Below are 13,320 nucleotides of genomic sequence, written 5' to 3' on the forward strand. Positions count from 1 at the left end.
AGAGAACTAGCTAGGGTGACAATTGATTATAATTTTCCATCCAAGTTTGTGCTCTTATTAAATCTTTTCCTTTCCAGAAACCACTTAACACAGTATGTATTGCTACCTCATCTTGATTTGTGCAACTCCAAAAGATCAGGGACAAACGTTATAAATTTGTCGATACTAAATGTAAAACATTAAAAAGGGTAATTTATAGGTATTTTAGGATAGGATTTTAAAATAATAGATCAAAATCAATTTATTGGTCATCAAGTTAATTGAAACTCATTATTTTTATCCAAAACAAAATTAAATCACTTGAATTAGATTAATCAAAGTTAAAATTAATTTAAATTAAAACTCAATTTAAATCAGGTTTCAAACCACTTAATATTTAACGCATTAATCCGCTATATCCGCTATGATGGTCAGGTTAGTGTGTTTGGTATTGTGAAAATTATTAAATAATATATTTTTTATTTTATTTTTTATATTAATATATCAAAATTTTTTAAAAACATCTAAAAAAATCAATTTTATTTTTTAAATAAAAAATAATTTAAAAAAAATTAAAAAGCAAAATCAAACACCATCTTAAAAATAATAATGAGCTAATTTGCCATAAATAGGAAGTTGAAAAGGAGGGACTTGAACTGTTTGGTCTTTCCTTGCTGGGAAGGGTTCAGATCTACCAACTGTTTGCAGCAGGGAGTACAATAAGTGCTTTTGATGGTGCATGAATGATTACGAGTATTATGCGACACACTACAACTATATTATTACATTACATTGAGTGGGAACTGTTGGGGTCTCTCTTCTTATTATAACGTTGCCTTAAAATTCACTTTCCTCCTTCTCAAAAACCCTAGCACCAATTAATTAAAATTAAATCCTCGACTATTATTAAAAAAAACCTTAAACCCCACTCACATGACAGGTGTCAGAAATCTCACCAGACTCCTTTAAATGAGACACTCTTCCCAGTTGGCGGTGAGAATATCCAGTGCCGTTGGATGTATTGGCGATCGGTGCAACGTCGTGACAGTGGTCCACTTGGAAAGACCGACTGCATTATCCTGATAATACAACATCTACTCCCTAAATTAATCTCCTCCTCTCATTGAAACGGGAACGCCTTTCGAGACGGATCAGGTTCTGCTGCAACCTCCCACCTCATCAGCTTCATGTGCTGGAGTTGCCCAACGACCTCTATAATGGCGGTGAATTAGCTTTACAAAGATGAGAGGGCAACTTGAAGCCCTAAGTTATCCATTTCTTTCCTTATTTTTTTTTTTATTATTATTATGAGTTCGTAAATCAATTTATATATAAATCAAGATTGAATGTATTTTTTAAACAACCATAAAGACGTAGATATACCCTCTACATGCATAGCCTAGCAAGAATAATTTTTTAATATTAATTTTAATATTTAAATTTAAAAAAACAATGCATTTATGCTTTTTTTTTTAATTATATCACTCACATTATAATAACAGTCACTGCCTTTTTATTTATTTTTTATTATACAAAGAATTCCTTGTAGTAAAAATAGTAGAGGTAATGGCTATAATTTCTCAATGTGCTCAATCTATTTTTAGCTTGGTACTGATTTATTGACTTTAGAAAATGTTTTTTATGATACATGTTCAATGTCAAATCCTTTTAAAGAAGAAGAGAATGATATAAACAAAGTCAGGTTTGAATTTGATTTTAAAATGTTTGCCGACCAGTTTTGTAAGATCAAGCATATATCTCAAGTCCGCTTTGGGCCTCCCAGTCCACCCAAATCCAGGGCTTCCACCCAGGTCCCCCTCACGGTTTTATTCTTAGCAGCCACGCATGGTCCCAAAACGCGTCTTACTAGTCAAGATGAGCATGCACTTATAAGGCCCTAGCTCTGGACGCTCACTTCCGATGTGGGATCTTACAAGACATCTCAAGTTTTCCAACCATATATGGTAGTCCCAGTAATTCATCTAGATAAGAGAGAACGATGTGTTTAAAGTCAGCATTGAAATCTATCAAGAATTTATAAAAATTAGATATTCGGGTTACATAAAAGAATTTTAGCATGAAGACTTTGTTTTTTATTATTGTTTTTTACTTATTTATTTAATATTGAATAATTATTTTTAATTTGAATTTGTTCTGGCTCATTAGACATTGTTTATAAGATTATTTTATTATTGAACTTATATTAGTTGATTACTAATTGAGGCTCATTAGTTTGCAACCCAAAAAGGGTCCATTAGGGTTAGTTAGAAGAGAATATATTATTTTTTCTTAACCTGCAAATTTGGATAGCAAGTTGAAGAATAAATATGAGTTTTTTTATATATATTTGTTTGTGGCAAAACAATCATTCTTTACAGGAACAAAGATTGTACACTGACTTATTGAAAATTAACTAGTTTCATGGTGTCATTCACATGCTTAGAATTCTCAGATACAAGGTTATTTATGAATTCAAGTCTTTTTCTAATATTTTTTATTCTTAAGTACAATGTTACCTCTATTACATGGTTCTATCAAATCTGATTTTTAATTTTTCAAGTTGTTATCTATTTTGTTAGGAGTTAATTAACCACCAACCATGGTAATCAAGATCACTTAGCTTTCTAAATTAAAAACAAGGAGAAGTACGATTGTAACTACTATAAATCCTAAGTGTGACAAAAACTAAAATAAAAAAACAAACTTATAATCTCATCAAGATACATCTATGTTATTCAGTTCTTTCTCTATTTGGGCACGTCTTAAAAACTGAAACTATGAAGCCGGTGCTTTTTTTTTTAATACTTAATTGAGTAAATAATCCATTCTTTAATTACATATTAAAAAAAAACCATGTGTTATGAGACCTTAGTGACATGACTATAATGAAATGTACCATTTCTGATGTTTTACTTAACAAAATAGTGCTCAATTTTGTTGCCAAAAAGAAACAATATTGTTATTGGAAGATAGCTAATTCTTAGTGTTTAGGAAAACATGTGAAATTAGCTACAAAGAGGCAGCGCCATGCCGACATACATCCATAATTCAAGGTTTAATTAGAGTTTTTCTCACTTCAATATGGAAATTATCCTTTCAAATCAACATTGGTTAACCGAAATAGTTGGTGAACTTGATGAACTGTTGGCTTGAGACCTGATTCAAATTGAATTTTAAAATAAATTGAGTAGAAGTTCTTCCTGTTAGATTAATTTTATTGACAATTAAAACTTAATTTAGTTTTTTTAAAATATTATTATTTTAATTATTTTTTAAAATCTTAAAATAATATCATTTTAAATTTATCTAGATTAACCCAAATTAAACCGATTAATTTGCTTCAGATAATCAATTTCAGTGGAGTGTAATAGATAGTGGGGAGGAAATATCAATTCACGAAGACAAGCCTGAAAATCGAAGTTGATGAAACTCTTCGTTCTCTCTTCTACGGGTGCAGCAATCGAGAATAAAACGGAGACAACAAATTTATTGCTCCAACATGATGGCAGGTTTCTGATTGCTTCTAGCTCAGGACAATTTCCTTTCCATTTCACGTCCTATATTTTTATCATTGTTTTGTAATTTAAAAATCTTCTCATCACTTCGATCCCAAATCGGTGGCCCTACTCTCACGGACCCGGTTTCAGCGCATTATGAAATGATGTAGACGTTGATAAGGAGGCATACAGGCCGGTACCTACTGAAAGTGTTAACGGACGGCCAGGACCACTCAGAACGACAAGCTAGGACGATTTTGGTCAGAGATATCGAGATGACAATTGTTGCTACCCAATTTTTGACTCACGTTTTGATAAATTTTCAGAAAAATCCAAAAATAGCGAAAAACATTGAAAATCCAAAAAATACATTTTTAATACATTTGCATCGTTTTTAGCATTTTTAGCATCGTCTCAAAAGAATTTAAATTTTCAAAGACATTTGGAACGCGTTCAACTTTTAACGCGTTATTTTTAAAATCATTGATTTTCTTCATTGAGTCGACATTGATATTGCTCGTTTTCAAAAAAATACAAAAAAATTAAGAAAAATCAAATTTATAAAAAAAAGAAAAAAGAAAGTTGAGGGACCAATTTTGAGATCCATGCAACATTTTACCTATAAATATTGGTCCACAACTCAAACAAAAAGGGGGGCAATTTTGACAACATCAGAAAAAATACAAAAAAACCTAACCCTAAACCCATCCTTTTTCAAGAGAGCGCCGCCCCCCTCCCTTTCCTCTGGTTTTTTGGCCAGAACCAGCGCCCCCACACACGCCCAAACAGCCGGTTGCACCATCTCCCCTTCCCTTGGCAACAAACCACAGCAGCCGGCCAAAACAGATTTTCCCCCTCTTTGAAACCAAACCAGAGCAGCCATTCTGCTCCCACTCCATTTTCCTTTCAAAACCGCCGCTGGAACCTTCCCCTCTATCGGCCGCTCACTCCCCTGCCTCCCAGCACCTTCCTTCTTCTTCTTGCTCTCTCGGCCATTTCTTCCCTCAGCCGGTTCTCTCTCAAACAACCCAGCAGCAGCCCCTTCTCCTCCAAGAGACAACCGACCGCCTCCATCCAAAAAAAATTGAAGGGAGACCCCGGCCTTGAGGTTTTGAATCGGGAGCTTCTTCTCCCAAACTGGGGCCAGCCACACGTCCCTCCCCCTGCCATTTTCAGTCTTTCCTATTCCCCTCCATTTCCCCCCTCTCTCGGCTGACTTCCCCAAGCAATAAAAAACATCACCCTCTCACTCTCAGCAAAACAGACCAGCCGGCGACCCCAAGCTCTTACAAAAAAAGGAAAGACACGGCTTCATCCCCCTGCTTCCTCTTCCTTCTCTCAGCCTCCCTGCTCAACAGTTGCTCCCGTCTCCACAACGAAGCCAGCCGAGCAGACGACAACAGCAGCAAGGTCATCAGCCGCCGAACAGCCTCCAGCGGCAGCAGCAACCCACAGATCCACCATCAGCCAGCAGCACCGCCCGAAGCAGAGGAGAAGGAGACGAAATCCATGAGACAGAGAAGAGATGAGGTAGAGAAGAGATGAGGCAGGGGAAAGGAGCGGATTTGAAGAGAAGTGGAGAAGATCTGGAAAAATGAAGCCGATTGAAAAACAAAGAACAAGACTGAAATCAATTTGTTTTGTTGCGTTTTTTTGGATTACTTTGCAGGACAACATCGTTGCAGAAGGGGAGATGAAGAGAAATCGTCCCGGATCCGCCCATCTCTTGGCTTGTGCCAGCGGCGGCGCGTGAACCCAAGCGCCGCCAGCGGCGGTGGCGGGTGGGAAGACGCGCCGCCACTGTTCCGGCGCCCAGAAGCCTCCGACACTGTTCACCCGTGGCTGCACTGTTCCTGATTCTGTTTTTAGGGGTTGTTTTGTAATTTTAAATTGTTTAATGTATTTTTTTGTTTAGTTGACTTTTTATAATTTGTATTGTTGATGTAACAAAAAAAAAAGAAGAAGAAAGAAAAAGAAAAGGAAAAGAAAAGAGGAAAAATACAGTGAAGGTGTATGTGTGTGTTTATATTTTTTTTGTTATGGATGTTTTTTTTTATTTATGATAAAATTGCAAAGATTAAAGAAGAATTTAATATTTTGATTTGCTCACGGATAAAGAATTATGAACTTACATGTAAGTCGTATTTCTAAAATTCGATGAAAGAACAGAATTTTTAAAACTTCTTTAACACATCAAGTTCACGAAGCAGCTTACCTCAGGTAGGGTGCGTTAGGGGTGCTAATACCTTCCCTAACCACAACCAGTCCCTTTCCCGTGAATCTCTGACAAGACCAGTACCCGGGTTTCCTAGTAGCCTTCAATAAATTACTAGGTGGCGACTCCAAACGAACCAATCAAATCAAACGATAATGAAAAATCGCCAGCCGACGCCGCGCGCGGATTTTTTGACATGCGACAACAATGTTTTGATTAATTTCGGCTTACATTGATTTCCTATTATCAATCTGTAATATAGCTTTCTAGATTATTATTTTTTTTAACGTGGATGTCTAGATTAGCTTACGCGTATCTTGACTAATCTCATAAGTTCTAAAATTAACGACCATATAAATCTCCAGTGGTCATCATATGAACAATCACAGGGCTCGAACCTGAGACTACAAAGAGCAAATTTCTTAATCTTAAACTCTTACCACTGGACCACTAACTAAATGGTTGCTTTCTAGAGTTGAGTTGATTGCTGCGGAGTTGGCTGTAGTTTTGTAAATGCGATACAAGGATAATTAAATTATGAGATGAATGGATTAATTTATTATTTATACAAGATAATTAACATACTTATACTTGAGTTGATTTTTTTAAAATCTAACCTTATTTAGATTCTGTATTGACTCGTTGGGTCTATAACAAAGAAACCCTAATTAATTACGGTGGTAATATATATATATATATATATATATATATATATATATATATATATATTATGGGTAGTGTTATAATTCCATCTCTGTACCAATGTAGAGTTTTTCTACAATAATTTTGATGCAACGTAATTGAGTTGAGAATCCTACCGGCTATATATATGACATTAATACAGAAAGAAATTGGTAGTTAATATAATTGTTTCTATGATCCTAGCTAGGTGTAAGCAATAATCATTGTAGAAGCTTTTCCGTATGCAAGTAACATGACATTGCAAGTAAAACTCGTCTATGGCATGCATGTGTGTATCGATCGTGTGAATGCTCAAATTAACCAAAGATTTAATTAGTGAACCGCATTTCTTAAATATTACACACAACATTCGATGAACATAACCATCCTCGAATGGATGGACAGGTGCCCCATACATTATGAGATATATATATATATATATAAGAACATTAAAGCAGTTTAGACAGTGAATTAATATGTGTATGTGTTGTAAAATGCACTCCTGGTTTAACCGTAGTACCCTCATTCTTGCGGTATTTTATAACATAGTTGTAAAACAGTTTGGTATGATTTAGGGTAAAATTTTAAAATGCTGATGTTTTGGATAAAAATTAAATAAAAAATTAAAACTGTATATTATATATTTTGACCAATTATTATTAGATTTGATCCTATCTAATCCAAAATAGTTAATTTGAAAGCACTGTGTTTACTAGTGGGATTAATCATATCAATATATACCCAAAATGATTAGAAAATAAATCTACCTTGACGAGACCAAGCTCTGCTATATGTGGTATAGTATTGGCCAGGAGAGGTTACAAAACGGAATACATGGGGGTTGAGGCGTCATCAATGGTACAGTTATAATTTTCAGTATTGCCTGCTTTCTTTTCTGCAACACCAACACAAAACACTCTGTCACACCCACCCCGGCCTGCAGATTTCAAAGCACTGTCCAGACTCCAGGTTGCTGATCAATTACCCTACTCTTTCTCTCTGTTTCTCACTAAAATATGGAATAATTTAAAGCTCTCTTTCTTCACTAAAATAATAAATAATTGTTCAAGAAGACATGAATAAAGAGACATGCTCTCTGCAAGTAGAGGTTCGATTGGATAAAAAGAATCCAGGGAAGAGAGATTTTGTTGTTGGGTTGGTCTTTTTTTTTTTTTTCACTTTGCATTATCACAGTTGCACCACCTTATCTTCTCTTCCCCACGTCCCATTCATTCACTGTGAATACACAGCCTTAAAATAACATCAAAACCTAATATTTTAATAATTCTTTGCTTCCCCCACTTTCTCCACCCTAGCTCCCTCTCTCATCGGGAACTGCAGGCTGTGAGTGAGAGAAGAGAATGAGCTTTTTTATTATATTAATTTAATAAAAGATGGTCCTGCTTTTCTCACTCCCCCCTCTCTCTTTCTTTCTATCTACATGATTTTCAACACCAACTTGGATCGTTTTCTTATTGCCAAATTGCTCAAATCAAACAGTCAAAGCATCTTTAGCATTCATGGATTGTTTTGGCTTTGGCGTCAACTTTTGGTGAGCCCATTTTCACTAGCGCACGCTAGTTTTGCCTTCGATGAAAGCGTGTCGAAAGAGGGTTTCGTCGATCAGACTTTCACGCATGTAAATCTTGCTTTACGGGTGTTTGCAGTTTGCGTCACGAAAATACAGATGAGCTCACAAGCTGGTTTTTGCCTTGCATAGTAAATCTTGGGCTTCACAATCTTATTCTTTGGGCTCTGTGCTTATTTCTTGTGATTTAATGTCTCCAGTCTCCAGGCCCACACACAACACCCGTTTGTGTCCCCGCGAAGTGATTACGGGTAAAGATGTGCAATTACAGTCAATCAAAATAAACCGAGTTCTTCCTTTCTAATGGTTGATCACATTGTTACGGAACCGGCCCCCTTAATGAGTGGATCTAGAAATCAGCTGACATGGAACATGAATCAGACCAGATTTTGATTCGATTAAGCATGTAGTTAGCTTCGAACCAGGTTTTGATTCGATTGCATATGTAATTAGCTCGAAAACCCATTAGTCATGTCAAATTAATCCATAATCCAAGTAACCGAATCAAAACCCAAGTAAAATCCTATTATATATATATATATATATATATATATATATATATATATATATAACATTATTTTATTAAAAAAAATTTTTTATCTAAAACATCATTATTTTGGATAAAAATTAAAAAAAATACTGATGACCCAGGTCAACCCTTTAACTTGAACCCGCCCAACCTCTTACGCTGGCATGCATGAGCTGTGGTTTATTATTTTGCCTATCTTTTTACATTTGCTAAAAATTTCTATTAAAACGTTACAAAAAGCTTTGGAGTGCTTATTATACAAATTCATTTTCAACAATTAAAAAATAATTGCAATTTAGAGAGCTAGAGAATCAAAACTGAGTGCACCCAGTCCTTATGGCAATACCTGTCTCCCACAAGGAAGATCAACTTCATATACAATAAGCAAAAATAATTAATTTAGAGAGCTAGAGAATTAAAGCTAACACTGTTTTAATATCGTGGTTTAATCATTTTTTTTAAAATTAATTAATTTTATTAAACTTCAAATTACTATTTTTAGTATTTTTTTTTACTATTTTGATGTATTTTTATATATAAAACATTTTAAAAATTAACATCTATCATACTCTCCAAAACAAGCTCTAAAAAGACTAAGCAGACCATCTCTAGGCATGCCAGCAGACCATCTCTAGGCATGCCAAGCCTTTAGGTGGGGATAAGAGGACTTCAGATTCATACTCTGCTAACACAATTGATAAGAACGAAAAATGTGAAGCGATTGTTCATCCAGATTCAATGGAATGCCTGTAACATGATTTAAGCTCAAACTGTCAGATAAAAATGTCACCAGAAATCTCAATAATAATCCAAAACTCTAATGTTGTTTCCCCCATACCTTCAGGATGACTTGCTATATTTTTATGGTCAACACATGAAAATTTCAAAAATAAAGGGCATGATAACAAAGAATTAAAAAGGAGGTTCATCGGATTATCGGTAAATACACCAACAAAAACTTGGAAGCCATTCGTGCAAAGAGAAATACTTGTACATTCATTTTGACATCTAATTTGCACTTTTCACATTATCCCCCTCTAAAAGCTCGTCCACGCAAAATTCATGCAAGTTGTCATACGTTTTCTTCCACCTCTGAAGCATTTGCATCGATTGCATGCAATCAAGCTTTAGCTTCTCCACCTCCATTTCAGCTGCAGCAGCAGAACCTTGTTGCTGGAATCAAAATTTGTAGATCAGTTATAGAAATTCTACGCTGTTGACAGACATCATTAGGGAGCTCTTTCCAAAACAACACTCATCACAGTAGCAGTTATGGAAAAAATTCAGTGCAGAGATCTACATAAAAAAAAGTGAAGAAAGAATATTGTTGAGCAATTAAGAACCTGGAGTTCTTTGATTTGACAATTAATCACTTGAGAGCTGATGCATGAAGCATCTAGAGGGTTATTGCAAGTAGCCTGGAGATTAACGGCTGCACTAATGACTTTTTCATCCATTGTATTGATATATTTACTGAGTGGAGGTGGTAATGATAATCCATGCCTTCTTGAAGAAGCTTGTACATTTGATAAGCTTCGAGGGTTCAAGTAAGCTGGTCGATTAAGAACATGGATATTGTTTACAGGACCTGTGATACATGTTATGTCAGATCACGACACATAAATGAAGGCACAGAATGAATGGATAAAAATTACGAACAAGTCAAAAACCATATGTAAATAAGCAAGCAGAAGTTTAGATAATTAGAACAGAACCTTTTGCATGCTTGAACACGCGAACTATATTATGCGTTTTTGGGTCCCAAACTCGAATCATGCCATCTTCTGATCCAGAAAGCAAGACATTTCCATTTGTACTATATGCTAAGCAAGTTACATTCTTACTGTTCAGTACAAAATATGTGTAAGTAAAGATAACAGAAAATATTTAAATGCTGATGAATGATGCTTGCTACCATATAAAGATCATGCAGGAACCTTCAAAATAGCATAGGAAACCAAGCTGTTGTCTTTTGAGTTGAAAATAATCTATGAATGTCTCTAAAATCTATGAAGAAAATACACAAGGTTCCCTAGGAGTGAAATTTAAATCTGCAGATCAATGAGAAACGTCTCTAAAATATAGCGTGTTAGCAATCTCAAGATCCAGGCCCTTGTCAAAAGCAAGAATTGGTAAATGTCATCATGAAAATGAAGGACAGAAATTGGAGAAACTGCTAATCACCATGGCTAGCCTTGCTCCACCACATAATTAAATACTATAAATCAAGCACCTAAAATTTCAATTAAACTACCAATATAAATGCAAGAGGCCTAGTTATTTGGTTGTAATGGTATGCTCAATGAAAACTTCGTAACACAAAACAGTACATGCTAGAAGATTGCCTGCATTTATGACATGGATCTTTAAGAAAAATCACACACCTGTGACTAGATAATGAACCAATGATATGCAACCAATGACTTTTGATAGATGAGCTATCAGCACCGAGCGCAGCAATGTGTATTTTACCATCTCTGCCACCAGCATAGAATACATGCTCACCAGGGTCCAACGTAATTGAATCAATTATTGAGGGAAACACTATATTTCTTAATAATATCCCCTTAGATAAACTCCACACCTAACACAATCCACATTGAAATGAATAAAAGGTTAGCTTATATCATGAAACAAATTAAAAGCAAAATACATGCATTTAAAAAATTTTGGAAGCGTGCCACACGGCTCCACAAACTACATCATAATACATACAATGAACCAAATATGTTTCTGACGATAGAGTGCCAAGCAAAAGATAATAGACAAAACCATGTGGAATTTAGTTCAGAAATAGCATGATCATAAATCAAATTGCAATGCAATTTTCTTATTTGAACAAATAAATAAATAAATAAAATACAGTCCCCATTTAGGATTAGAGTCTTTCTGCAGAAGGAACTGGATGATCCAAGTCACTCAAAAATCATGCCAGCAAATAAAAACATCAAAGTATATCCTGATGTAAGTTTATTGAAGAAACATGTTATTTTTCCCCAAACAAGTTTAAAATCTAATTTGATTAAAATGCACCAGCCCAACACAGATACTAGGATGGATCCTCTGATAACCTTTTTAAGCAATCAGATATCACTATATACTGAATTCAGTTATCAAAACAAATTTCCATATCTTACAATTAATAACTCATGTCACATGATTCCATAAATAAACTTGGAACATGCGTACTAGTAAAACCAAAATAGCCAATTATAGCTCATTATATCCTGATCAATTAAACATCTTATCAACCAATTGATTGATAGAAGTATGAATCAAAATGGCCAAGTTAATGAAAATAAATTATAAATCACATGAATAACAATTGGAAAGATACTTGTTTTCAACAAAGATCACATCAACCTTACACGTTCGATCCTCGGAAGCTGAAATTATAATTGCATTGCCTCCTCCATAACCTGTTACTATATCAGTGACGCGCAAAGTATGCTCTTGAAAGCTATGTTCGTAAAGCTGGCTTGCCTGCTCCATTTGATAATCATCAAATATCCTAACTCAAATAGAAAGACTCAATTATACTCAATAATAGGGAGCATCAAATAAGCATTCACATAAAAAACCAAAAGAGCGTACATGAGAAGTGGCCAGACTCGGACAGATCCATCCTCAGAACCAGAAACCAAAAGAGAATCATCTTCTGTAAAAACCAAGCAAGTGACAGCCCTGTAGTGGGCACGCCATTTCTTAAGTAATCTACCTGTAGCAACCTGAAACCCACACGACACAAATCAATATCACCAGAACCAAATTAACTCTTCTACAACTAATTTTAGCTGGTCAAAACAAACAAACAAGATTAAAAACCAGAGAGAGAGCAAGAAAACCCACCTCCCAAAAGTAAATATTCCCAGATAAACCACCTCCAACAAGATAAGTTCCTTCACTATTAGCAACAAGCGGCTTTATTGGCTCCTCAGGAAAGCACTTAACCTCCACCTGAGGCTAATCAATGGATGGAAATAAAACATATCAGATTAAACATATTTAGAAGAGTTTTATGAAACAGTTCGTGTGAATATTAATAAAATAAGATACCCTAGACCAGGACCAGTAGAGGATGGCGCCTGAAGATGCTTTAGGGTCCTGTAACTGGGAAGAGGCGAGGAAGCGGCGGCCAACTGAAATCAGGCCGTGAGGAGGGGAGGCGCAGGATTTATAGCGAAGGTGTTCGGTTCCTGTTTGGAGGTCCCAACAACCTATGCCGCCGTCGATTGAGGAGGATGCTATGACAATCTCTTCCATTTTGGTGTTCATTAGGAGGATGCGACAAAACAATTACTCAAGCTTGTGGTTTTGTTAGGGTTTTAGGTTGGTAACGGTATGAGTGAACTTCCAGCTTAGTTTGTTGGGCTTAGGCCTTCAACTAGTGGCCCAAAATCGACAGACAAATTTAGAAGGCCCGTTTTGCATTGTTTTATTAATTATTAGTATGTTCATTCAGACCGAATAGGGCCCAGGTTCTGTAGCTAGAGGTTTTATTTAATCAGGCCTGGGCCTTGCACCACATATTAGGCATAACATTAGGTTTGTCCCAAGTTAAATTGAAAACGATAGACATAATAAAATTTAATTGGCCTTACATAATTGATTGCGACCTAGGTTTAATTTTAAGGAATTGTTTTTTTTAGAATTAAATAACATTATTTAATAAAATAATTTATCTGTATTTTTTTTATTGACGTGGGTGTCCAGGTCAGCAGCTTCTACACACCTCGACTAATTTCACGGATCCTGAAATTAACGACTATGTAAGCCTCCAGTGGCCCAGAAGTTTGTGGGATTCGAACCGGTAACCTCTAGAGAGCAAATC

General features: G+C 35.4%; 1 protein-coding gene across 2 annotated transcripts; it reads right to left on the reverse strand.

Moving 5' to 3' along the window:
- Nucleotides 1–9,260: 9,260 nt before the first annotated feature.
- LOC133681759 (protein ROOT INITIATION DEFECTIVE 3) lies at nt 9,261–12,805 on the reverse strand. Of its 2 annotated transcripts, none has more exons than XM_062104886.1 (8): nt 12,546–12,805; nt 12,339–12,446; nt 12,084–12,217; nt 11,853–12,000; nt 10,874–11,073; nt 10,205–10,332; nt 9,833–10,077; nt 9,261–9,662 (listed from the first exon to the last, which is right to left on the reverse strand). In XM_062104886.1, the coding sequence occupies exons 1-8, from the start codon at nt 12,762–12,764 to the stop codon at nt 9,498–9,500; spliced, it is 1,347 nt and encodes a 448-aa protein (XP_061960870.1). In that variant the 5' UTR covers nt 12,765–12,805; the 3' UTR covers nt 9,261–9,497. The 2 variants fall into 2 exon arrangements, with proteins under 2 accessions (XP_061960870.1, XP_061960869.1); XM_062104885.1 differs by having other exon boundaries at nt 12,339–12,452; nt 12,546–12,804.
- Between the last annotated feature and the right edge of the window lie 515 nt (nt 12,806–13,320).

The sequence above is a fragment of the Populus nigra genome, chromosome 2, assembly GCF_951802175.1.
Source record: "Populus nigra chromosome 2, ddPopNigr1.1, whole genome shotgun sequence".
Classification (NCBI taxonomy): Eukaryota; Viridiplantae; Streptophyta; class Magnoliopsida; order Malpighiales; family Salicaceae; genus Populus; species Populus nigra.

What these genes read in the sequence shown, in the direction of transcription:
- LOC133681759 (XM_062104885.1), bottom strand. Translation starts at nt 12,764, where the DNA reads ATGAACACCAAAATGGAAGAGATTGTCATAGCATCCTCCTCAATCGAC. An exon ending in CGAGTCTGGCCACTTCTCAT is followed by an intron (nt 12,001 to 12,083) that starts GTACGCTCTTTT and finishes TATTTGAGTTAG; the next exon opens with GATATTTGATGATTATCAAA. An exon ending in GGTTCATTATCTAGTCACAG is followed by an intron (nt 10,333 to 10,873) that starts GTGTGTGATTTT and finishes TGTACTGAACAG; the next exon opens with TAAGAATGTAACTTGCTTAG.